General features: G+C 42.4%; 1 protein-coding gene across 4 annotated transcripts in view; it reads right to left on the bottom strand.

Moving 5' to 3' along the window:
- Positions 1 to 27833, bottom strand: part of sycp1 (synaptonemal complex protein 1) — a 207880-nt gene that overhangs the window by 14509 nt on the left and 165538 nt on the right. For 3 of the 4 annotated variants that reach the window (XM_069941421.1, XM_069941424.1, XM_069941422.1), the window contains 3 exons: positions 20222 to 20416; positions 16972 to 17121; positions 10569 to 10655 (listed from right to left, as the gene is read on the bottom strand). In XM_069941421.1, the coding sequence (XP_069797522.1) occupies positions 10569 to 10655; positions 16972 to 17121; positions 20222 to 20416 (432 nt within the window). The remainder of the gene's footprint in view (positions 1 to 10568; positions 10656 to 16971; positions 17122 to 20221; positions 20417 to 27833) is intronic. The other variant, XM_069941423.1, reaches the window with a different exon arrangement.

The raw sequence follows: 27833 nt of genomic DNA on the forward strand, positions 1-27833 counted from the left end.
GTTTTTACTTAAATAAAAAGCAGGATATGGAAAAAGATGGTGGGATAAAGTCCAAAGTAGAATGTGTAAGTGTTCAATAATGTTCCAAGCTAAGTAGACAGTAAAAGTGTTAAATAGTAATTAAATAGTAAATGTGACAGTATGTGTCTAATTTCAGTGTTGTTATGCTAGATTTCATTGTGCAGAATATCTCCTTGTGGAGAAGTGGAACATTTCCTTACAATATTTTAATTAGATTTCTGCAGTGGAACTTAATTAGATTTAAATTTAGCGAGCTTTTCAGAGGGCAAGAGAACCACTTTAAATGGGAAGTAAGAACACAAAATGCTGGAGAAGCTTAACAGTGTCCAGTGCAAAGGCAAAGGTACATAACCGATGTTTCGGATTTGAGCCTTTCATCAAAATATGAGAAAATACTGGCATGTCCAAGCAAAAGAGTGCCGGGGTGGGGGGATGGGGGGGGGATGGGTGGGTGGTGGCAAAGGCAGGAGATGATAGGTGGAGAGAGGGAGGGGACAGCAGCAATGAGGGGGAGGGGGATGGCAGGACTGTGTGGGTGAAAGAACTGGAAAGACAGGGAAAGGGGGGAAGGGAATGAAAAGGCTAGCAGGTTTAATGGAAAACAGTAAATTCATGGTTCATGCCGTCTGGCTGGAGAGTGCCCAGGCGGAAAATAAGGAGTTGTTCCTCCAATCTGCGGGTGGTCAGGGTGGGTCAGTACACAAGGCCATAGAATGACATGTGAGTGCAGGAGTGTTACCTTGAATTGAAATGGGAAGTCACTGTGGTTGCGAACTGAGCAGAGGTGCTGAGTGAAGCGATCTCCCAGTCTGCGACCGGTCTCTCCAATGTAGAGAATGCCATGAAGGGTGTACTGGATGCAGTAAATAAGTCCTTTGGATGTACAAGTGATGTGTGGCTTCATGTGTGGAAAGGGAGTGGTCCCTGAAGAAGGCCGAGAGGGGAGGAGAAGGAAAAATGTATTTAGTGGTGGGTTCCTGTAGTAAGTGCCGGAAATTCTGGTGGATGATGTGTTGAATGCAGAAGCTGGTGGGGTGGTAGGTGAGGACGAGGGAGATTCTAGGTTTGTTGTGTCTGGGGGCAGAGGGGGCCAGACCAGATAAGTGGGAAATGGAGGAGATGCGGGTGAGGGCTAATTTGATAGTGCTGGAGGGCAAGCCACGTTTGTGGAAGAAGGCATGCATTTCGCAAGATCTGGACTGGGAGACCTCATCTTGGGAACAGATGCGGTGGAGACAAAGAAATTGAGAGAAGGGGATGGAATACTTGCAGGGGGCAGGGGTTATGGGAGCTGGTGGATTTGTACTATATGTCCTGAGATGGAGACAGAGATCCAGGAAGGGGAAAGCGTCATCAGAGATCAGGGTGGAAGTTGGTCGCTAAGTGGATGAAGTTGACAAGCTCATTGCGGGTGCATGAGGCAGCCTGATATAGTCATCTATATACCGGAGGAAGAGTTAGGGGGGGTCTTTCTGGTATGTATACTGTGATGGATTATATCATATTTATATGGTATATAGATATGTTTTTAAAGGAGATAGACTGTGGGGTAGTGTAAGTCACAAGCAAACACAAACACTTGACAAAACAGATCTCATTTAAAATGCAAGAGCTTTGCTGAAAGTGACACCGAGAGCCTTTGCAAAGACAATAAAACAAGAAGACTGCTTTGCTAAAGAATTTCAAAAGCAGGTGTAAATTGATTATTGATCTGAAAGCAACAGATGAATAGACTCAGAAGTTGGGACCGATGCTGCAATCTGTCTGGATGCAGTTTGCTGTTCTAAGAAGGTCATGTGGGTTTGCAAGCAGAAAGAGAGAGAAGAGACCAAATGGGCTTTCTCTAAGGGAGAGAGAGAGAGAAAGAGAGAGAACAGGTTTCTGCAGTCATGACAAGCTAGCAGTTTGTTGAAACCCCATTTTGAAGATGGGTTGTGAGTTCTGAGTTCAGCCTGTTGAAAACCCTTGTGGTCCATACAAGAGAAAATGCTGGCTAGAGTGTTTCACCTGAAATAAGGGAAACAAAAAGGAACTCTGTGGTCACCTGCAGAAGAAGAGGTTATCATTTGGAAAACTCTGATGGGGCAAGTTTCTTTGGCAAGATACTGAAGTGGCTGATTGGAGGGAATCAGTTTGTGTGTGTCCAATGAGCAGCAAATCTCTCTCTGAAACCAACAAGAACCTACCTGAGTGGTAACCATTTAAGCACAAGAGCTTGGTGAAAATTCATAAATATAAAATTCTGTGCACAGTCTAAGAAATGCCTGATACTGGTGAACTTGGAGGAGTGAGAAGTGAGATTGGACTGTGAATCAAAGAACTTTTCTGAAGAGGAGCCAAGAGACAGCATCAGAGGGTAAGTAGAATAAAAGCTGCACTTACCGGGACTTGGGCTCAGTCAGGTTAGACTCGGGGTCGGAGGAGACAGTGAGTCAGTGCCTGGTGTCGGGTGAGAGGAGGAGGAGCCAAAAGGCAGCATCAGAGGGTAAGTAGAATAAAAGCTGCACTTATTGGGATTTGGGCTCTGTCAGGTCAGACTCGGGGTCGGAGGAGACAGTGAGTCAGTGCCTGGTGTCGGGTGAGAGGAGGAAGAGCCGGGAGTTAATTGGGGTTAATTGGTAAGGGGCTAATAAAAGGAGTAGAAAAGGAGGGAGCGGCCAGCGAGGAGCAGGGGCTAAGAAGGAGCTTATTAGTAAAGGGTATTATAGTAAGAAAGGAGGAAATGGAGTCAGTTGGGGTAGTTAAGTGCTCCAATTGTGGGATGTGGGAAATCAGAGACTGCACAGCTGTTTCTGATGACTACACCTACAAAAGGTGCATCCAATTGCATATAATGAGTGACCGTGTTAGGGAGCTTGAGCTGCATTTGGATGAACTGAGGATCATAAGGGAAGCAGAGGCAGTGATAGAGAGGAGTTACAGGGAGACAGTCACCCCTAGAAGGCAGGAGTCAGGGAATTGGGTGACTGTGAGGAAAAGAGGGAGAGCGCCAGTGCAGAGTACCCCTGTGGAAGTACCCCTCAGCAACACGTATTTGGCTTTGGATACTGCTGGGGGGAACAGACTAATGAGTCGTGGGGGTCAGGTATCTGGCACAGGGGCTGCCCCTGAGGTTCAGAAGGGAAAGAAGGATAAGAATAGGATTCTTGTACTTGGGGACTCATTAGTCAGAGGGACAGATAGAAGGTTTGTGGGATGAGATCGGGGATGCAGGTTGGTATGTTGTCTCCCTGGTGCCAGGGTCAGGGATATCTCTGATCGAGTACATAGCATTCTGCAAGGAGAAAGAGAACAGCCAGAAGTTGTGGTCCATGTGGGGACCAATGACTTAGTTAGAAGTGGGGATGAGGTCCTGAAACAGGATTATGTAGAATTAGGTAGGAAGTTAAAAAACGACCTCCAAAGTAGTAATCTCTGGATTGCTGCCCGTGCCACGAGCTAGTGAGGGTAGAAATAGGAGGATGTGGAGGATGAATGCGTGGCTAAAGAGATGGTTCAGGGGGAAAGGGATAAGATTTCTGGATCATTGGGATCTCTTCTGGGGAAGGTCGGACCTGTACAAGAGGGACGGACTCCACTTGAACTGGAGGGGGACCAATGTGCTGGCAAGCAGATTTGCTAGAGCTGTGGGGGAAGGTTTAAACTAGTTTGGCAGGGGGGTGGGGAACAGAGTGTGAGAGCAGTGTCCAGGGAGTATGGCCACCTAGATAGGAATAAAAAAGATAACAAAGGTAGGATGGAGATTAGGGTAGAAGGTAAAAAAGAGAATATATGTGAGGGTCATTCTCTGAGATGCATATATTTTAATGCAAGAAGCATAGTGAACAAGGTAGATGAGCTGAGAGCATGGATAGATACTTGGGGTCACGATATTGTGGCAATTAGTGAGACCTGGCTACAGGAAGGGCAGGACTAGCAACTTAATATTCCAGGATACATTTGTTTTAGATGTGATAGATCAGGGGGTAAAAAAGGAGGAGTTGCTCTGCTTGTTAAGGAGGACATTACTGCCGTGAGGTGGCAGGATGGTATGGAGGGATCGACCAGTGAGGCTGTTTGGGTGGAATTGAGGGGTGGAGGAGGCAAGAGGGTGCTAATTGGGGTGTATTACAGACCACCAAATGGGCCAAGAAAATTAGAGGAACAAATTTGTATGGAGATAATGTATATGTGTGAAAATCATAAGGTAGTGATCATGGGAGATTTTAACTTCCCACACATTGATTGGGATACCCATACAGTTAGAGGGCTGGATGGGCTGGAGTTTGTTAAATGTGCTCAGGATTGTTTTCTAAATCAGTTAGTAGAAGAACTGACTCGGGACGGTGTAATACTGGATCTCCTGTTAGGGAATGAGCTAGGTCAGGTAGTGGACATTAATGTTGGAGAACCAATTGGGTCTAATGATCATAATTCTGTTAGTTTTCGGGTAGTTTTAGGGAAGAGCAAGGAGAGGCCTAAAGTTGAGGTTCTGGATTGGAAAAGAGCAAATTTCGAAGGAATAAGAAGGGATTTGGGGAGTATTGAGTGGGACAGGATATTTTCAGGTAAGGATGTTAATAAAAAATGGAGGATATTCAAAAAAGAAATTTTGAGGGTACAGAGTAGTGATGTCCCAGTGTGGATCAAAGGAAAGGCTGGAAGTCATAGGGAGGCTTGGTTTTCGAGGAATATTGGAAATTTGTTTAGGAGAAAAAGGGAGGTGTACAAGAGGTATAAAGAGCAGGGAGCTGAGAAGTTGAAGGAGGACTACAAGGAGAGTAGAAGGAATCTTAAGAAAGAAATTAGAAAGGCCAAAAAAAGGCATGAAGATGCTTTGGCTGACAGAGTAAAAATAAATCCAAAGGGTTTCTATAAGTACATTAAAAGTAAAAGATAAGTGAGAGATAAAATTGGACCCCTTGTAGATAGCGAGGGTAGGCTGAATGAGAAGTCTGAGGAAATGGGGGAAATTTTGAATGGTTTCTTTGCCTCGGTATTCACTAGGGAAAAAAATGTTGAACCAGTTGAAGTAAAGAAAAATAGTGGGGAGGTCATGAAGCATATAAGGATAACCGAGGAGGTAGTGATGGTTGTGTTTTAAAAAAAGATAAAGGTGGATAAATCGACCGGACAAAATATTCCCTAGGACACTCAGGGAGGCTAGTGGACAGTTAGTGGGGCCATTAACAGAGATATTTAGGATGTCACTGACTACGGGGGTGGTGCCAAAGGATTGGAGGGCGGCGCATGTGGTTCCTCTGTTTAAGAAAGGGTCCAAATGTAAACCTGGGAATTATAGGCCTGTAAGTCTGACGTCTGTGGTGGGCAAGTTGATGGAAAGTGTTCTGAGGGATGCTATTTACAAATTTTTGGAGGTACAGGGATTGATAGGGAGTAATCAGCATGGTTTTGTCAGGGGTAGATCATGCTTGACAAACCTGATTGATTTCTTCGAGGGGGTTACAAAAAAGGTTGATGAAGGGAAAGCTATGGATGTTGTCTATTTGGACTTTAGTAAAGCTTTTGACAAAGTTCCCCACAGGAGGTTAGGAAAAAAGGTGGAGGCATTAGGTATAAATAAAGAGGTAGTGAAATGGATTCAGCAGTGGTTGGATGGGAGGTATCAGAGAGTAGTGGTAGAAAATTGTTTGTCCAATTGGAGGCCGGTGACTAGTGGAGTTCCTCAGGGTTCGGTCCTGGGTCCACTATTATTTGTTATATATATTAACGATCTAGATGTAGGGGTGGAGAATTGGATAAGCAAGTTTGCGGATGACACAAAGATTGGTGGTGTTGTGGACAGTGAGGTAGATTACCGTAGATTAAAAGGTGATTAGGAAGGCTGGAGGTGTGGGCTGAGAAATGGCTGATGGAATTTAATACAGATAAATGTGAGGTGCTACATTTTGGAAAGGCAAATTTAAATAGGTCATATACATTGAATGGTAGACAATTGAGGAGTGCAGAGCAACAAAGGGATTTAGGAGTTATGGTAAATAGTACCCTCAAGGCTGATACTCAGGTAGATGGTGTGGTGAAGAAGGCATTTGGAATGTCGGCCTTCATAAATCGGAGTATTGAATTCAAGAGTAGGGAGGTTATGATGAAATTGTACAAGGCATTGGTGAGGCCAAATTTGGAGTACTGTGTACAGTTTTGGTCACCAAATTATAGGAAAGATATAAACAAAATAGAGAGAGTGCAGAGAAGGTTCACGAGAATGTTGGCAGGATTTCAGGGTCTGAGTTACAGGGAAAGGTTGTGCAGACTGGGGCTTTTTTCTCTGGAGCGTAGAAGATTGAGAGGTGACTTGATAGAGGTGTTTAAGATTTTAAAAGGGACAGACAGTAAATGTGGATAGGCTTTTTCAATTAAGAAAGGGGGAGATTCAAACTAGAGGACATGGTTTAAGATTAAAGGGGGAAAATTATAAGGGGAACATGAGGGGAAATTTCTTTACGCAGAGGGTCGTGGGGATGTGGAATGAGCTTCCGGCAGACGTGGTCAAGGTGGGATCATGGGTTACATTTAAGGAAAGACTGGATCGTTACATGGATAGGAGGGGACTAGAGGGGTATGGACCGGGTGCTGGTCAGTGGAACTAGGAGGGTGGGGATTTGCTACGGCATGGACTAGTAGGGGCGAACTGGCCTGTTCTGTGCTGTAAGTGGTTATATGGTTATACGGCTAAACACATTAAATACACATGCACTTAGAATTAGAAGGGGTTAAGTAAAGTTAATAGTAACATCAAAGTGTGAACCTATTTTTATGTATAAATAAAATTAAAAGAGACTTTTGTGTAAGTAACCATTGCTCTTGGTGAATTGCTGATGGGTGTTGAAAGACACACACACACACACACACACACTTTCCTGTAGTGAGGTGACAAAAACTGCATACAATACTCCAAATTGTACCTCACCAATGTCTTGTACAGCACACAAACAGGCACCTTTGGTCCTTCTAGTCTACATCAAACCATTTTTTTTTGCCTAGTTCCACTGACCTGCACCCCAAATTGTCCAATTCCTATACTCTGTGACGCCACTTACAAGGAATTCTGTTCTACCACTCCTCAATGCCCTACCATTTACCGCAGTGGTTTTCAACTTTTTTCTTTCCACTCACATGCCATTTTAAGTATTCCCTATGCCCAAGGTGCTCTGTGATTACTAAGGGATTGCTTCAAGTAGTATGTGTGATAGTACAGACCTATCACCAATGTATATAGTTACAGTATCTAGAGTATGTAATGACTGTGCTTACAGCGACTGGCTGAAAGCTTAGCCACACCTACTGTCTGGGCCTTAAAGGGTTGTGTCCCTAGCCAGGTCGGATCATTCCGGACTGGTCGGCCACCTGTGAAGAGCTCCTGTCTTTTGCTAATAAAAGCCTTGGTTTGGATCAACAAGTCTTTGGTTCTTTCGACGAGCTCTACAGTATGTGGGTGGAAATAAAAAGTTTGAAATCCTTTTGAAATCGTACCTAATTGACTCATTCTTAATTGATTCGTTAGGTGCATGGTTTCAGAACTCCAAAGGAAATGAGCCAATTACAACTTTTCTCAAGCAAAATATTTCTTGAGCAGTGATTTTCAATCTTCCCTTCCCACTCACATACCACCTGAAGCAATCCCTTACTAATCACAGAGCACCAATGGCATAGGAATTATGTGATATGTGAGTGGGAAAAAAAAGGTTGCGAACCATTGATTTACCATGTATGTCCTTACTTGGTTTGTCCTTCCAAAATGCAACACCTCACATTAAATTCCATCTGTTATATTTCAGCCCATTTTTCCTGCTGGTCCTGATCCCTCTGCAAGCATTGAAGATTTTCTTCAATGTCCACAACACCTCCAATCTTAGTGTCATCTGCAAACTTGCTGATCCAATTTACCACATTATCAACCAGATCATTGAGATGGATGACAAACAACAGTGGTTCCAGCATTGATCCCTGAGGCACACACTAGTCGCAGGCCTTCTGGCTGAGAAGCAATCATCCAATGGCTTCTTCTGTCCAGCCATTGTCGAATCTAGTTCACTCTACACCATGAATACTTAGCGTCTGAATCTTCCTGACTAATCCTCAATATGGAACCTTACAAAAGGCCTTATTAAAGTCCATGTAAACAACATCCACAGCCCTTCCTTTGTCATCTTTCCTGGTAACCTCCATGACCTCACTGCTTGTTTTTCTTACTTCCCATGACTCTGCCCATTTCATGAGTGAATACTGATGAAAACAAAACATTTAAGATTCACCGCCACCCCACCCCCCCCCCCCCCCCCCCGCCATCTCATTTGGTCCCATACAAAGCCGACCACTCTGATCTTCAAGGGGATCAATTTTGTCCCTTACTATCCTTTTGCTTTTAATATACCTGTAGAATCCTAAGGTATTTTCCTTCACATTGTCTACCAAAGCAACCTCATGTCTTCTTTTAGCCTTCCTGATTTCTTTTGAGGTTTTTCTTGCATTTTTATACTCCTCAAGTACCTTATTTGCTCCATGTTGTCTATACCTGCTATACACCTTTCTCTTCTTCTGAACCAGATGCCCAATATCTCTTAAAAACCAAAGTTCCCTAAGCCAGCTAACCTTGCCTTTAATCTTGACAGGAACATACAAACTATGTACTCTCAAAATTTCACCTTTAAAGGTTCTCCACTTTCCTTGCACATCCTTGCCTAAAAATAACATCCCAATCCATACATTCTAGATCCTTTCTCATTTCCACAAAATTGTCCTTACTCCAATTTAGAATCTCATCCAGAGACTCAGACCTATCCTTCTCCATAATGACTTGAAACTAATGGCATTATGATCACTAGACCCAAAATATTCCCCCACACATACTTTTGTTACCTGTCCTGTCTTGTTCCCCAATAGGAGATCCAATATTTAGTTGGTACCTCTATATATTGATTTAGAAAACCTTCCTGAACACATTTGACAAACTCCAAGCCATCTAGACCCAGTCAATAGGTGGAAAATTAAAATCTCCTTCTCTCACAACCTTATGTTTCCTGCTGCTGTCTGGAATCTCTCTACAGATTTGCTCCTCAAATTCTCATTAAATATTGTATTATATTACATATAATACAACTCCATGAATGTGGTCATACCTTTCCTATTCCTCAGCTCCACCCATATAGCCTTCTGGTTTGTCCTGCCTGAGCAGAGTTATGATATTTTCCCTTACAAGAAATGCCACTCCTCCCCCTTTGATCTCCACCCATTATATTGTGTCTAAAGCAACGGAAACCCAAAACATTAAGCTGCCAGTCCTGCCCCTCCTGCAACCAAGTTTCACTAATGGCCACAATGTCATAATTCTTTGTGCCAATCCACACTCTAAGCTTATTTGCCTTTCCTACAATACTCCTTGCATTGAAAAGAATGTACTTTAGAACCCGTTGACTTCTAACAGTGCATACAATTTTCATATAATCTTTACCCTCCTCCACTCCTCTATCTGATCTCGTACTCTGGTTCCCATCCCCCTGAAGATCTAGTTTAAACCCACTGGAACAGCACTGGCAAACTTGCCCACAAGGATATTAGTCCCCCTCCAGTTCACATGCAAACAGGTCCCTGGAAGAGAGCCAAATGATCCAGAAACCCAAAGCCCTCCCTCCTACACCATGTCTTTAGCCATGTGTTAAGCTGCATTATCCTCTGATATCTAACCTCACTAGCATGTGGCATGGTTAGCAATCCTGAGGTCCTTTCTTTCATCCTAGTGCCCAACTCCCTGAAATCTCCTTGCAGGACTGCCTCACCTTTCCGACCCATGTCATTGGTCCCTATATGGACCATGACATCTGGTTGCTCTCCCTCCCTCCTGAGAACTCAATCTGAGATATCTTGGAGCCTGGCACTAGGGAGGCAACATACCATCCAGGAAACTCGATCTCTTCCACAGAACCTCTATCTGTCCCCCTAACTATCGAATCCCCTATCACTACAGCTTGCCTCTTCTTTTCCCTTCCCTTCTTAGTTACTGGACCAGACTCCATGCCAGAGACCTGATCACCCTAACTTGTGCCTGGTAGATCATCCCCCCAGTGGTATCCAAAATGGTACACTTGTTATTGAGGGGAACAGCCACAGAGGTGCCCTGTACTACCTACCTATTTTCTTTTCCTCTACCAGCTGTCACCCATCTACCCTCCTCCTGCCTCTTAGATATGATAGTGTTCCTGAAAAATATATGTGAGTTGAAGTTGTGGTTATTGTTGAAAGTTAAAGCTGTGATAGAATGTTAGCATGTAGAGTTCATAAGAGTGTAAGGTAATTTGTAGTAGTTACATCCTCTATTTTGTACCTCTGCCTTAATCATAATATTTTTCACTGATCTTCATTAAGCATTAATGTCTTCTTCATGTCACAAATGCAACTAACTTCCAATGTACTAATCCTGCAATGACCTCTCACCTTCCAGATTGTGGAAGACCAATTCTAAAAGATCATTTTGTAGGAGTAATTTTTCTTAAAATCAGTTATGTGTGGTATGTCCTCAAGTGTTCATATTTATAACTTTAATTATGGCATACCTGTTGTTGAGGCTTTGTAAAGAGACAAGCAGCTTCTGAGTTTCCTTTGTACAATTCTTTGAACATTTCAGATTCTGGAATCATACTCTTTTTTTTAAAAAAAGGAAGAAAATATGGGTTAAAAATTTCAGCTAACACAGAAAAATGATCTAAGGTTCTTCATTGGCACAACTGAGTTTCAATCAAAATTCTGAAACAATATTAAAAAGATAATATTGTCTCTTTCATAGGTAGCCAAGTATTTAGTCAATGAAATATTATGAAGCAGTCTACATTTTAGACATTCAATTGTCCTATATTAGAACTAAGTGTCACACTATTATAATTTTAAAGGTTGTCAAAGCTGTAGTTGTTATGAACAGTGAAGGAACTTTAAATTAAAATGATAGGAAATAACTCTCCAAACTCCTTAGGCAATTAATTTCTTTTAACCACCCACAATCTATGATCTGTAACTTGAAATGGTCCTGAGGCATTCAAATCTGTTCACCTCTCTTTAATGTCTGCAAACACTGATGTTTGGCAGTCTTATTTCTCTCTAAGCTTGAATTCATTCTTAGCTCTTCACCATAAAAGCAATTCTTCAACTATCCATTGGGTTTTGTCATTTATCATGAGGGAAACTGGCACTGAACTTTAGAACCATAGAATATTATAACACAGATACAGACCCATCGGCCCTTCTAGTCATTGTCAAACTATTTTTCCATCTAGTTCCACTGACCTGCCCCCAGTCCTAGCCTTCCAAACCCCTCCCATCCATGTGCACTCCCACTGCATGTAGGGCATTATAACAATTACATCTGGAAAGTGTGTCAATTAATACACTGTATCTCATTTTAAAAAGAAAATATAACAATTTATTAATATCATATACCTATTCGCCCGGACCGGGCGAAGGGTAGACGGCGGCGGCCTCGATCCGGGCAGGAGCAAGGGGGAGACGGCGGCCCCGGCCTCGGTCGAGTGGGGCAGAGGGAGGCCCCGATCCGGGCAGAGAGTGGGAGGCGGCGGCCCCAGTCCAGGCACAGGGAGAGCAGCGGCGGCCTCGGCCCCGGTCCGGGCAGTATGAACCGACCTAGGAGGGGAGGCAGACCCCTCCAGCCCGGGTAAGAAACCTGCATAGGAGAAGGCCACTCCGATATAAAACCTACGACCCAAGGACCTCGCTGCCACGTCCCAGCTTGCTTGGCCACGGCACACGAACCATGGGTGTAAAGGGTGGGGCCAGTACTGCGCGCACTGCACTCCACCTAAAAGCTCCCTTGCGCAGGCCCGAGGACAGGTCCACGTCCTCCCCCTCCACGTCCTCCCCCTCCACGTCCTCCCCCTCCACGTCCTCCCCCTCCACGTCCTCCCCCTCCACGTCCTCCCCCTCCACGTCCTCCCCCTCCACGTCCTCCCCCTCCACGTCCTCCCCCTCCACGTCCTTCCCCTCCACGTCCTTCCCCTCCACGTCCTCTCCCTCCACGCCTTCCCCCTCAAAAGATGCTCACAAACTCAAGCTAGCATGCTGGAACATCAGAACCATGCTAGACAAGGCTGACAGCCACCGACCTGAACGTCGGTCTGCCCTCATTGCACATGAACTCCTCAGACTTGACATCGAAATAGCCGCTCTCAGTGAAGTCCGCCTGGCAGATGTAGGCAGCCTCCAAGAACGCGGCGCGGGCTACACACTCTACTGGTCTGGCAAGCCTTCGGATGAACGACGCCTATCTGGTGTAGGCTTCATGGTCAAGAGCTTCATTGCCTCCAAACTCGAAAACCTTCCGACAGGCCTCTCGGACCGAATCATGTCCATGCGACTCCCCCTTCAGAACAAGCGTCACATCACCCTCATCAGTGTCTATGCTCCAACCCTCCAGGCGGAACCAGCAGAAAAGGACAAGTTCTACACTGACCTGCGCAACCTTATCCAACGCACCCCTACAGCCGACAAGGTTGTCATCCTGGGCGACTTCAACGCTCGTGTCGGCAAAGACTCAGAAACCTGGCCAGGAATCCTGGGCAAGCATGGCGTCGGCAAGTGCAACGACAATGGGCGCCTCCTGTTGGAGCTCTGCGCAGAACAGCGGCTTGTCATTACAAACACCCTTTTTCAGCAGAGGGACAGCCTTAAGACCACCTGGATGCATCCCCGATCCAAACACTGGCACCTCCTGGACTACATCCTGGTGCGAGAAAGTGACAAACGAGATGTGCTACACACCAGGGTCATGCCTAGCGCGGAATGCCACACTGACCACCGGCTGGTTCGCTGCAAGCTCAACCTTCACTTCAAACCAAAGCCCAGGAACAATAAAGCCCCCAGAAAGAGGTTCAATGTTGGAAACCTGCAGTCAGACGAAGCGAGAGGAAACTTCCAGGCAAACCTCAAAGCAAAGCTCGACGATGCAACCCGCCTCACGGACCCGTCCCCTGAAACCCTCTGGGATCAGTTGAAGACTACCATACTGCAATCCACTGAAGAGGTACTGGGCTTCTCCTCCAGGAAAAACAAGGACTGGTTTGACGAAAACAGCCAGGAAATCCAGGAGCTGCTGGCAAAGAAGCGAGCTGCCCACCAGGCTCACCTTACAAAGCCGTCCTGTCCAGAGAAGAAACAAGCCTTCCGTCGCGCATGCAGCCATCTTCAGCGCAAACTCCGGGAGATCCAAAATGAGTGGTGGACTAGCCTCGCCAAACGAACCCAGCTCAGTGCGGACATTGGCGACTTCAGGGGTTTCTACGAGGCTCTAAAGGCTGTGTACGGCCCCTCACCCCAAGTCCAAAGCCCGCTGCGCAGCTCAGACGGCAAAGTCCTCCTCAGCGACAAGATCTCCATCCTCAACCGATGGTCAGAACACTTCCAATCTCTTTTCAGTGCCAACCGCTCAGTCCAAGATTCCGCCCTGCTCCAGCTCCCTCAACAGCCCCTAAGGCTAGAGCTGGATGAGGTTCCCACCCTGGATGAGAAATATAAGGCAATCGAACAACTGAAAAGTGGCAAAGCAGCAGGTATGGATGGAATCCCCCCAGAAGTCTGGAAGGCTGGCGGCAAAACTCTGCATGCCAAACTGCATGAGTTTTTCAAGCTTTGTTGGGACCAAGGTAAACTGCCTCAGGATCTTCGTGATGCCACCATCATCACCCTGTACAAAAACAAAGGCGAGAAATCAGACTGCTCAAACTACAGGGGAATCACGTTGCTCTCCATTGCAGGCAAAATCTTCGCTAGGATTCTACTAAATAGAATAATACCTAGTGTCGCCGAGAATATTCTCCCAGAATCACAGTGCGGCTTTCGCGCAAACAGAGGAACTACTGACATGGTCTTTGCCCTCAGACAGCTCCAAGAAAAATGCAGAGAACAAAACAAAGGACTCTACATCACCTTTGTTGACCTCACCAAAGCCTTCAACACCGTGAGAAGGAAAGGGCTTTGGCAAATACTAGAGCGCATCGGATGTCCCCCAAAGTTCCTCAACATGATTATCCAACTGCACGAAAACCAACAAGGTCGGGTCAGATACAGCAATGAGCTCTCTGAACCCTTCTCCATTAACAATGGCGTGAAGCAAGGCTGTGTTCTGGCACCAACCCTCTTTTCAATCTTCTTCAGCATGATGCTGAACCAAGCCATGAAAGACCCCAACAATGAAGACGCTGTTTACATCCGGTACCGCACGGATGGCAGTCTCTTCAATCTGAGGCGCCTGCAAGCTCACACCAAGACACAAGAGAAACTTGTCCGTGAACTACTCTTTGCAGACGATGCCGCTTTAGTTGCCCATTCAGAGCCAGCTCTTCAGCGCTTGACGTCCTGCTTTGTGGAAACTGCCAAAATGTTTGGCCTGGAAGTCAGCCTGAAGAAAACTGAGGTCCTCCATCAGCCAGCTCCCCACCATGATTACCAGCCCCCCAACATCTCCATCGGGCACACAAAACTCAAAACGGTCAACCAGTTTACCTATCTCGGCTGCACCATTTCATCAGATGCAAAGATCGACAATGAGATAGACAACAGACTCGGCAAGGCAAATAGCGCCTTTGGAAGACTACACAAAAGAGTCTGGAAAAACAACCAACTGAAAAACCTCACAAAGATAAGCGTATACAGAGCCGTTGTCATACCCACACTCCTGTTCGGCTCCGAATCATGGGTCCTCTACCGGCACCACCTACGGCTCCTAGAACGCTTCCACCAGCGTTGTCTCCGCTCCATCCTCAACATCCATTGGAGCGCTTACATCCCTAACGTCGAAGTACTCGAGATGGCAGAGGTCGACAGCATCGAGTCCACTCTGCTGAAGATCCAGCTGCGCTGGATGGGTCACGTCTCCAGAATGGAGGACCATCGCCTTCCCAAGATCGTGTTATATGGCGAGCTCTCCACTGGCCACCGTGACAGAGGTGCACCAAAGAAAAGGTACAAGGACTGCCTAAAGAAATCTCTTGGTGCCTGCCACATTGACCACCGCCAGTGGGCTGATATCGCCTCAAACCGTGCATCTTGGCGCCTCACAGTTTGGCGGGCAGCAACCTCCTTTGAAGAAGACCGCAGAGCCTACCTCACTGACAAAAGGCAAAGGAGGAAAAACCCAACACCCAACCCCAACCAACCAATTTTCCCCTGCAACCGCTGCAATCGTGTCTGCCTGTCCCGCATCGGATTTCTCAGCCACAAACGAGCCTGCAGGTGACGTGGACTTTTTACCCCCTCCATAAATCTTCGTCCGCGAAGCCAAGCCAAAGATACCTATTCTAAAAAATGTAATTTCTTGAACTTCTTGTATTGCAAGATTTTGGAAATCCTGTTGGATATGTCAAAGGATGTTCTATCTGCATCCTGGGTGTTCAGAGGCAAGATACTATGTCAATTTCTGGTTAAGGATGGAAATACATCATGAAAAAGTTAAAGCAGAATGAGTTGAGCTTCCAAATCCATGGTTATTTATGGTTTCTGTTTTTCCTGGTTAGTGCTACATCACTGCTCCCATTTCACTCGAAACCAGATTGATGATTAATTGGTACATCATAAGGACAATGTGATTTTGTTAAGTTAGCAGAGGCACTTCCATCCAAAATCTTCATGACTCCCGTCATTCCCATTCAGAATTATTTAAAAGGTGTGATTGCATCTCAATAGAGATAACCATCTCTGAAGGAACAATCCTATAATTCATGAATTACAGCTCATGTTGTATGGGTGTAAACAAGGGGGGTATGTTTTAGCTATGGAAAAGTCACAATTTGAACACTTACCACTCTATTTCTGCTGAAGAAAACTATGCCTCTCTATATTTCCATACATGACTGAAAGAGACATAGGTGATCCATTTATCACCAGGCCTTTCTTTGTATCATGTGAGCTTCTGCTGTGTATACATTGTCATGTTTTCTTGCATTGTAATAGAGGCTACACTTTTAAAGTACTTCTTATGCAGGACTCTAATGACTCTTAGGATGTTGAAGAATGCATAAGGATGAAATTCATACCTTTGTCAGATGTGGCATTGAAAATAAGGGAAGATAATGCATTACAACTTTGTAAAACATTGTGTGCAATTGGTCATCTCACTATAGGAAGGATGTGATTGTACTAGAAAGGGTACAGAAGAGATTCACCAGAATATTATTTAGATTATAGCATTTTAGTTATTTAGAATGATTGGATAGATGGTGTTTATTTTTCTTATAATGGAGGAGGCTGAGGAGTAATCTGATAGAAGAGGTATAAAATGATGAGGGAAATAGGGTAGTAAGAATGATTGAGGTATCTAAAATGAGGGGGTATAGGATTTGGTTCAGGAGATCCTGGGGGCTATATTTTCATGCAAGTGGTTGGAATCTGCCAAATTGCTGCTGGAGGAGGTGGTGGAGGCAGATACTCACACAAAACCTGACGCATCTATAAAAGCACTTGAATTGTCAAGGCACAGAAGGCTGTTGATTTAATCCAAATACATGGGATTAGTGTAGATAAGTACAATGGGAACATAGATATGATTGTCAATTTTTCATTTCAGCCAGTATGTGAGCATTCCATCTCCAGAAGTTAAGCAGTGACATGATGACCAGTGACAACTAGTGAACAAAATATTTAATATACCTGATTGGAGGCATAAATTCCTGCATTATATTCTAAAGGTACGGCACCCACCATGCCCATCATTGGCTGCACAGATTGCAGACAATCTTGTTTCATAGTATTCAGCATTTATCCTGCATACTAAATATTTTGGTAGGTCGCATGTAATAATACAACTGCTCAAAGGATATTGTTTGATCTTTCAATATGTCCTAATAATGTAAGCTAAGTTGAAGATGTGATTGAATTTTATGAATATTTCTAAGTGAGAAATAATTACTGTTACAAACCAATCAACTTAATTATTTGAATAACAAAAAGATTTTTTACCAATAAATCACTCTGTTCAGAACTATCAGAATGTGTATCTAAGTCCAAAATCACTTTTCTCTTTTTCTGTGGTTCTGCTTTAGAAGGCGGCTTCATGTTGCCCTTCAGTATCTGATTTTGAATGAAGGGAGGAGTTTTTATTGTGTACGTCTGAAAAGATTCAAAGTACAGCAAGTTAAATTTTACCACAATATATTAAAATGTTTTGCATATAATTTTATTTGTTATTCTGAATGTTTAATTATCATTCACAACATATGGAAAGCTGAGTTTTTAAAAAATACCCAGTTTTAAAAACTAATCAGATATTAATGTAAACAATTTACTATACCAGATTCTCTTATAACTGTATATGTGGAATTTAGGTTACATCTACAAACAGTTAACTGTAATAGAGAAGTTAAGGGAATCAATTTCAAATCAACTTTTAATTGAAAGACCTTGGTAGCCCTGTTTCAATGTTTTAACACCCATTCTTCTAACATTAATGGCATAATTTTCAAATTGGACATTGAGCTAGAAAATACTCCAACACATTTGAATGGATGAAAGGTGCACAACTTTTAATTCCTTAAAATTAACAAATGGAAATCTTTGAAAATCTTATTCATATCTTTTCAGTTTGTATAGACAATGTGTGAAACCTCTGATTGCTGCACATACACTGAAAGGTTTCAACAAAATTATTGGCTTTTACTGACTGTCACCCATCAGTATCCTCAATTGCACACCATGGTACATTGACAATAAACACTAAGTGAGAATTTTCTTTGTGAGCAGTCCGGCAGATGTCCCTATCATTGTACAAGTAAAACAGTACAGAAGTGGCATTAGAGAAAAAGATCAGATAGTAAAGTATATAGGTAATATCACATGGGCAGTATAGTTAGCACAATGCTATTAAAGTGCTAACAATTGGTGGGGGGGGGGTTGGGGTTTGAATCCATGTCTGTAAGGAGTTTGTATATCTCTCCGTGACCTGCACAAGTTTTCTCTAGGTGCTCTAGGGTTATGTACTTTTATGTAATTATGTAATTTTATACTTGTGAATCTTCCTAATTGGGGTGGATAGATGAAGAGAGTGTGGGTAGGATGGGATGAATCTTTAAATATGTTGGCTGTTTTTCCAAGGAAGTGGGAAGTATTGCTTGAGTCAATGAAGGGGAGGGATTTTGTATGATGGTCTGACCTGCATTCACAGTTCTGCAGTTTCTTACAGTCTTGGGCGGAACAGTGATGCATTCTGACCGGATATTTTCTGTGACACTCCTGTAGTAGTTGTTGAAGAATGCAAGCGGCATACTAAACTTACTCAGGATTCTGAGAAAGTTGAAGCACCGGTGCTCTTACTTAATGCTAACATGGGTGGACCAGGACTGGTCACTGAAGATGTTTATTTATAGGAGCTTAAAGCTCTCTGCTATCACCATCTCAGCACCATTGATGCAGACAGGGGAGTGAGCTCTTCCCTCTTCCAAATTAGGCTTCAATCTTGGTAATTTTGGGTAGATTTCATTTCATCAACTTTGCTGTGAATTACTGTTCAACACTGTTCCAAAGAATAATCTTTCTACACTGATGTTAATGAAGTACTCTGTCCAGTTCTTTATTAAAAATCAATTAATAAAACAAATCCTCAATTTGTTCTGCAATTGAAGAACCAGTATGTTGAGGTGAGTGGAGCAATTTTTTGTGGGGGAGACAGATAATAATTAAATTAACATAATATGCTTGAAATTCATTTTTATAGTCCTTACAATTTAAAAAAAATACTAGAAGCATAGAGTCATTCTGCTATACAGCATGGAAAAAGGTCCTTTGCTTAATTTGTCCATACCGACCAGGTTTCCACCTGAACTATTCCCATTTGCCTGTGGTTGTCTCATATCTCTGATACACTATCAATAACTTCAAAAGACTGGAAGTTACCAGACAACAGGCTTTTATTCCCATAAGACTGAACATGCACTCATGTTGTTGGCCCAATTCCAGGGTTTGTACTGGAGGACAGACTTTATTAGGGAATTCCAAATAGTCATAAATAGCATTATCATGGTATTATCACAATCTCTCTAACCCTATCCTATCCATATATTTCCCTAAAGTTAAGGTGATATTTGGGTAGAAAGAAAAAGTTTGAAAACCACTGTTTTAATTGTACCTAATTGATTTGTTATGTGCATGGTTTCATAACTCCAAAGAAAATGGGCCAATGACAATTTTTCTCAATCAAAATATTTTGTTAACAATTGGGTCTCGAGCCAGTGATTCTCAGCTTTCCCTTCCCACTCACATGCCACCTTAAGCAATCCCTTACTAATCACAGAGCACCGATGGCATAGGGATTGCTTAAAGTGGCATGTGAGTGGAAAGAAAAAGGTTGAGAACCACTGCTCTATCACTTCCTCTAGCAGCTTGTTTCATATACCCACCATCCTCCACAAGTAATGTTTCTCCTCAGGTCCCCTTTAATTCTTTCCTCTCACCTTAGATCAATGGCCTCTAGTTTTAGATTTTCCTATCCTAGTTAGATGACTGTGACTATTCACTTATCTATGCTCATGATCTTGTATACCTTTATAAGGGATACTTTAGGGATTAGCCTTTCCTTATAACTCAAGCTCCCTCCCACCCTCCCCACCACCCCCATCCACCCCAAATCCTTGTAATATCTTCATGAATCATTTTTGCACTCTTTCCAGTCTAATGACATAACTAGGTGAAGCGAACAGCTCATAGTTTTCCAAATGTGACCTTGGACAGGTGTAACAATATGTCCCAGTCATATACTTAATGTTCTGACCAATGATGGCAAGCATGCCAAATACCTGTCATCTGTTGCCACTTTCAGGGAACTATGTACCTGTACTTCTTGGTCTCTCTGTTCTACCACAGTTCCCAGTGCATTTATTGTGCATGTCCTTCCCTGGTTTGACTTGCCCAAATGCAATACCTAACTCTTTCCCTGAGGGACTACCATATTGGGATTAAAAACTCATATTTTCCAATTAATCAGACAAGTCTCTGAATAGTACTTCAGTAATAACTACTAAAAAATTATCCCATACACATTATTGTGTTTTAATATAGTACTTGTTCAACCTGGATGAATGTGAATAGTAAAATACATTCTAAGACAATAACTAGTTTCAATATTTCAAAATGTCTATAATGAAATTTTATTTACAACTAAAGTAATCGTCTTAGGTCAGTCATAAACATAGATTAGCTACTTGTAAATAAGGCACACCTGATGATTTGGGAAAATTCTAGCTTTTTCTGAAGGAGTCCAGGTATGACTATGTCGAGTAATTCCCGACTTTTTAGACAATTCTGCCGATTTTGAGGCAGCAGATAAGCTGATTTTTCTGACAGGAGTTTGAGATATTTCACAATTTGATACACTGTCATTAGGATTTGTCAAAATATAATTTGATTCGACTTTCTAAAATAGAACACATATACAAAAAGTTGACATTGATTTTGCCTCATGATTATTGAAGAAATAATGTATATCATAGGAATCACAAAATGATGCAGCAGATAAATAGATAATTTGACTCACATTCTCAAATCAGCTACTTGAAAGTCATATTTAGTATTTCCCCCAGTCTACGCAGGGTTTACTTTTTAAATATTTACCTATTTTTGAAATATATTATTGAATATATTCCATTTCATTGAAACATGTATTCATCCTTTCTCATCTCCACTTGAAAATTATCTTAAACTTGCATCTTTTGACAACTATCTTTTTGTGCAGGACTGGGTGTATACAAGACGAAATTGACAATGAAACAGCTCTTTAACAATATCAATCCAAATTCAGGGGTATTCATGCCCATGAATCTGTGCCACCCAAATACCTCAATAAATCTCAAACCCCATACATTTTTGAAGGGTGAGAAGAAACTGGAGCACCTAGGTGAAACCCACATAGTCACAAGAAGAACGTACTAACTTCTTACAGACAGCTGGTGCTGTTATGGCATTGCACTAACTACTATATTAACCGTGCAACCCTATCCTAACAGATATTTCCATTTTCATTATTAGCATTGGCCTCAGTTCGTGGTGGCACCTTACGTCCAGGCCCTGCCCGCAGTTGTGTCCCATGTTGTTCTGGTGGACTCTTTATGGAGACCCATGGGGAAGAGTAATGTCTAGACACCCTAGTTCTTGGGGCTGGGAAATATGCTTCCTGAGCCTGCAGAGGGTGAAACTTGGTTCAAGCACTGTGGTCTCCGTTGAGATGAATGGGAGACTACCTGTTCCCAGGGTAAACTCATTTGTTAAAAATTATTTGATTTAGTCTCAATGATTTTAATTTATTTCAAGTTTGTGTATTTTTAAAACTCATTACAAATGTAAAAAAACTTATTATTTAAATTTTTTTCAACAATTTTTATTTGCTCAAAATATCTCCAGATATTAATGAAAGTCAGTGTCTCTCATTACAATGCAATTTTTGACAGTTATGGAGTCTCAGGTGTGCCTGCTCCTTGTACTGATCCAGATCTTGAACTGCACTAGATCTGACCACAGTACTAGAAGCCAAATTCCCAATGTACTACCATGATGAACCAAACACCACTGCACAATTGAGTATTGAGTAATCTTGGGGCAATGGAAGACTGCATGTTTAATGCCCATGGGAAACTGTCCCTGGAATATTACTGGTAACATACTCACTATATTTGTAAATTCAAATGGAGAATTAACCTCAGAGGACAGTATGAAATTCATAATTGTTATCCAGCTTTCCAGTTTCTTTCTGCCTAGTGTTTTATGAATTTAATCTTACTACATTAGCTTCAATTGTGTGTTTGGTTGTTCATAAACTCTGATCAAAATTAGTTTTAATTTTGTAACAATGAAAACACTGGTATGCTTTTTAAAAATAGAACAAACACCCATTTTTCTGAAAAAAAAATCAATTGGTTACTTCGTTATTCTAACTTTTAAAACTTAATTGATTACTGTATGTGACAAACAGAAACTAAACCTATGAATGATATTACAAAATTTTCATTTATTAATGAAGTTACATTTTTTAATTCATCCTTTAAAGATTTGACTGTGTCTTTCAAGATCTTAATTTGATTTTCATAAGTTTCCTGGAAAATGTAAAATAATTGGGATCACACAAAAATATAATATGTATTTTGTTGTGAGTATAAATGTTTCCCTTTGATTTAGAAAAGTAATTTAACAGAAATATTAAAAGAAGTTATTGTCAGAACAACAAACATATGTAGTTTTGGTTATATTATGAGAACACATCAAAAGCAAAACTTTAATTAAATGCAAATAATAAAATTATTATATAGTCATTTTGATCCAACAAATCTAAAGTTTTTGTGTTGGCTGAAATTTCCATATTAGAGGTTAAACATCAATATTTCAAACTCATTCTCTAGTTATTGAAGAATGTGGAAATGAATTAGGTCGACACAATCTTAGGACAAGGAAAAGAAAGGGCACCAAAAGCTGTAGCTAGTGTCATAAGTGAAGCCATAGAAGATGGAATGAATGAGAAAAGACAACTGAAGGCAATTCCATGAGCTGAAACCATAAAATATAGAAGCAATCCACAAAAAAAAACTATCAGAAAAGATTACTAGCTAACATAAAATGGAATTGAACTCAATTTTAAAAATATAAATATGAAAAATGGCAGTGCTGCTGCTGTTAGTCTCGGGAGAGTGCAGACAAAGTGCTGCTATGAAGAGATCAACCATTCATACCTATTGCTGGCAGCTCCATACAGGCTTTAAATTAATTGTTAAAGGAGCTGATAGTGTTTGTAAGTTAAATTCTGCAATCGTGATGTTCTATGCCTAAGATGGTGGTGCCTATGCTCATCTCTAGCCATGAGGGGTTAGATCCACAGAATGCTACAGCACAGAAAACAGGCCATTTGGGCCTTCTAGTCTGTGCCAGCCATTATTCCTCTAGTCCTATTGACCTCCTCCCATTTCATAACCCTCCCGACCTCTCCCATCCATGTATCTATCCAATTTATTCTTAAAACTTAAGATTGAGCCCACCTTCACCACATCAGATGACAGCTTATTTTACACTCCCACCACCCTCTGAGAACTTTCCTCTAATGTTCCCTTAAACCTTTCCCCTTTCAGCTTAAAACTATGAGCTCTCCTATTTATCTCCCCCAATCTAAGTAGAAAAAGCCTACTCACATCCACTCTGTCTAAGCCTCTCATAATCTTGTAAACCTCTATCAAATCTCCCCTCATTCTTCTTTGCTCCAAGGAATAAAGTCCTAACCTGTTTAATCTTTCTCTGTAACTCAACTCCTGAAGACCTGGCAACATTCTAGTAAATTTGCTCTGCATTCTTTCAATCTTATTGATATCCTTCTTGTAGTTAGGTGACCAGAATTGTAAACAATATTCCAAATTTGGCTTCAACAATGTCTGAAACAACTTCAACATAACATCCCAACTTCTATACTCAAATAATTTGATTTATAAAGGCTAAGATGCCAAAACCTTTCTTTACAACCCTGTGCACATACGACACCACCTTCAAGGAACAATTTATCTTTATTCCCAGATCCCTTTGCTCCTCCACACTCCTCAGTGCCCCACCATTTACTGTGTATGTCTTACTCTTGGTATGCCCTTCCAAAATGCAACACCTCACACTTTTCTTCATTAAACTCCATCTGCCATTTTTTGGCCCATTCTCCCAGTTGGTCCAAATCCCTCTGCAAGCTTTGAAAATTTTCCTTGGTGTCCAATAGTACCTCTTATCTTTGTGTCATCAGCAAACTTATTGATCCAATTTACCACATTATCATCAAGATCATTGATATAGACAACAAACAAAAATGGCCCAACTTAGGCACACCACTAGTCACAGGCTTCCAGTCTGAGAAGCAACCATTTTCTGTTTTCTCTCACACAACCAATTTAGAATCCAGTTTATAACCTCTCCATGAATACCTAATGTCTTAACCTTCTTAACTAACCTTCCATGTGAGACCTTGTCAAAGGCTTTATTAAAATCAATGTGGACAACATTCACAGCCTTTCCTTTATCTACTTTCTTGATAACTTCCTCAAAAAACTCTACAAGATTTGTTAAACATGACCTACCACGCACAAAGCCATACTGACTGTCCTTAATCACCCCATGGCTGTCCAAAGACCTATATATCCTATCTCTCAGTACTCCTTCCAATAATTTACCTACTACTGACATCAGGCTCACTGGCCTATCATTACCTGGTTTATTTTTGGAGCCTTTTTTAAACAATGAGCTACCCTCCAATCCTCTGGCACCTCACCCGTGGCTTAGGACATTTTGAATATATCTGCCAGAGCTCCTGAAAATTCTACACTAGTCCCCCTCAAGGTCTGAGGGAATAACATATCTGGCCTAGGGGATTTATCTACCTTGAGCAAGCAACTCCTTGTCCTTAATTTCCATATGTTCCATGACACTTCTGCTTGTTTCCCTTCCTTCTTTATACACTATGTCAATTTCTTGAATAAATACTGATGCAAAAAACTGTTTAAGATCTGCCCCATTGTGTGAGGCTCCACACATAGTCTGATCCTCTAGAGGACCAATTTTGTCCTTTACTATCCTTTTACTCAAAATATACTTATAAAAACCCTTCAGGTTTACTTTCACATTATCTGCCAAACTAATCAGTACAGAAAATGCAAGAAAATACTCAAGAAGGAAATCAGGAAGGCAAAAAGAAGACATGACATCTGCAGAGTCTGGGGCAGCAGTGGAATGGCTAAGGGGACCAGAAGCCTGTTGAGAAGAGAAGCAGAGGAGACAACCCTAGAGGAAAGTGACCATGGCACCCAGCAAGGGGATCAGCAGCTGAGGGACTCACACTGGCTTTGGGCGAGGTGGTCGGGGGACCAGCACAGGTTGTGGGCTGCTGGAGATGGACTCTGGGAACTAGGATTTCGAACCAGGATTTGAGAGGGTGTTGAGGGCAAGAAAGACACTGAAGGGCCTTGGGTGCTGAAGGCTTCCTGATCGTATCTGAGGTTTGGATCTGTACTGATTAGTTCATTGTTGCCTAATCTTGCTATACACTTCCCCCTTCTTCTTAACCAGATTTCCAATATCCCTTGAAAACCAGGGATCTTTATGCCTGGTAGCTTTGCCTTTAATCCTAACAGGAACATGCAAACTCTGCATTCTCAAAATTTTGCCTTTAATACACCCTTGCCAGAGAACAACATATCCCAATCCACCCTTCCTAGATCCTTTCTCATTTCTACAAAATTTGCCTTCCTCCAATTTAGAATCTCAACAAGAGGACCAGACTTATCCTTTTCCATAATTAATTTAAAGCTAATGGCATTATGGTCACTTGTCCTAAAGGTTCACCTACACATATATCTGTCATCTGACCTGTCTTGTTCCCTAATAGGAGATCAAGTATTGCACCCTCTCTCTTATTGGTACCTCTATATATTGAATTAGAAAACTTTCCTGAACACATTTCATAAACTCCAAACCATCCAGCCCTCTCACTGCATGGGAGTCCTAATCAATATTTGGAAAGTTAAAATCTCCTACTATCACAACTTTCTGCTTCTTACATTGGTCTGGTACCTCTCTACAGCCTATAATACAACCACTGTCTGGACATGCCCATTGGCTGACTTGTCCATCATTTGGAAGGCACTAGTGTATATATTGACCCACTTGATTAGCATTGTTTTTTTAAACATGTATTTTTGTTTTTACTTATTACATAATACAATCTACCCCTTGGAGGTCCCACCACTCACGATCATGAAGCAATCAATAACTCAATGTACATGATCATGAGTGGTGGGACCTCCAAGGGGTAGATTGTATTGAGAAGAGTTGTGGCTGTCATGTCACAGCACTGCCCCCTATCTAGTTGGAGGACACACCAGCTGCTAATCAAGGTTTGGTTCTACCCTACCCATTAATGCACACCTCTTTTTTTACCCATGTAAATAACCTGGATTGGATTCTCCAGCATGCCTGTACTTGGCCTTGGACCATTGGCTGTTGTAATTCCATTAACTCTCTTGACACTGAGGCATTAATCACTGCTAACAACCTGGGCTGGAACCTCCAGCACTATAAAGGTACCATGTGTTCTTTGCTCTCTTTGCCAGCTTGGGACTACCCTGCTTCACTCCAGGCCTAGAAATGTGGAATCTTAGTAAGATGTGCACTGATAAAAGGGTTGGAAGTATTTAATTAGTGTCCCTTGTAGCATAGAGCCATGCCTGGACTGAGTCAAGGGATGGTGGGGCATCAGAGTGATTTTTTATTTTCTTGATCATTATATGTACCAGTTCATTGTGTGTGTATTTTGTTCCCATGCTATTTTCCCCATGTTCATTATTAATTTACCGCTATTACTTTCCCACGGCTGCTGTAAACTGTGTGTGCATGCGTGCATGCTCCATCTGTTACCATTCCCCACATTTGCCTTCTGTAAATAAAATTCTTCCCCATCAAAACTCTGTTCAGAGTCCTTCCTTTGAGACCTACCAAACCTGCTTCCTCACTCACAACACTGTACCTAGATCCTCCCTCAGACTCTTGACTAAAGGATCCCTCCTCTCATCAGGACAGTCAACTAGCATGGACATGGCTCTAGTCTATTGCAAATAAAAGTCTATCAGTTTTATATATCTTCCAGTCTTTTGGAGTTATCGATTGTGCATCAGTCACACCTTTCCCGTTCCTAAACTTCACCCATATGGCCTCTGTAGATAAACCCTCCTGGTTGTCCTGACAACACAGCTGAGATATTTTCCCTTCCCACAAAACCCCGAAACGTTGGTACCAGTCCTGCCCCTCCTGCAACCAAATTTCACTAATAGCAATAATGTCGTAATACCACGTCAATCCATGCCCTAATCTCGTCAGTCTTTCCAACAATACTCTTTGTATTAAAATAAATACACCTGAGAAAATTTCTATCAAGTACAAACCTCTGATTTTTGTCTATACATGCAGTCCTCGCATAACCTTTATCTTCCTCCTTCTCACAAATTGCTCTAACATTTTGGTTCCCCTCCCCTGCAAATCTAGTTTAAACCCATCAGGGCACAACTAGCAAACATACTCACAAGGATATTAATCCCCTTCCAGTTCAGATGCAATCCATCCCGTTAGTACAGATTCATCCTTTCCTGGAACAGAGCCCAGTGATTTAGAAACCTGAACCCCTCCCTACTACACCATGAACCCAGCCACATGTTAAGCTGCCTTATCCTCCTATATCTAACCTCTCCAGTAGATATGGAAAGTAATCCAGAGATCACAACCCTGAAGGTTCTCTTCTTCAACCTAGTGCCTAACTCCCTGAAATCTTCTTGCAGGACCTCCTCAAGCTTCATTCCTATGTCATTGGTCCCTACATGGACCACGACATCTGCAGAGTCTGGGGCAGCAGTGGAATGGCTAAGGGAACCAGAAGCCTGTTGAGAAGAGAAGCAGAGGAGATGACCCTAGAGGAAAGTGACCATGGCACCCAGCAAGGGGATCAGCAGCTGAGGGACCCACACTAGCTGTGGGCAAGGTGGTCGGGGGACCAGCACAGGTTGTGGGCTGCTGGAGATGGACTCTGGGAACTAGGATTTCGAACCAGGATTTGAGAGGGTGTTGAGGGCAAGAAAGGCACCGAAGGGCCTTGGGTGCTGAAGGGTTCCTGATCATATCTGAAGGATCTGGAGCTCTGGTTGCCGATGGATTTATCAGTAGTCTGTGTAGAGGCAGAGGCTGCAAGAGCATTGGAGGCAAATCCACAGACACTCAGTAACTCTGAATGGACACTCTTTTGATTCTCTTTCTCTTTCTCCATTAGTGGCGCTGGG

This window comes from Narcine bancroftii, chromosome 5, assembly GCF_036971445.1.
Source record: "Narcine bancroftii isolate sNarBan1 chromosome 5, sNarBan1.hap1, whole genome shotgun sequence".
Lineage (NCBI taxonomy): Eukaryota > Metazoa > Chordata > Chondrichthyes > Torpediniformes > Narcinidae > Narcine > Narcine bancroftii.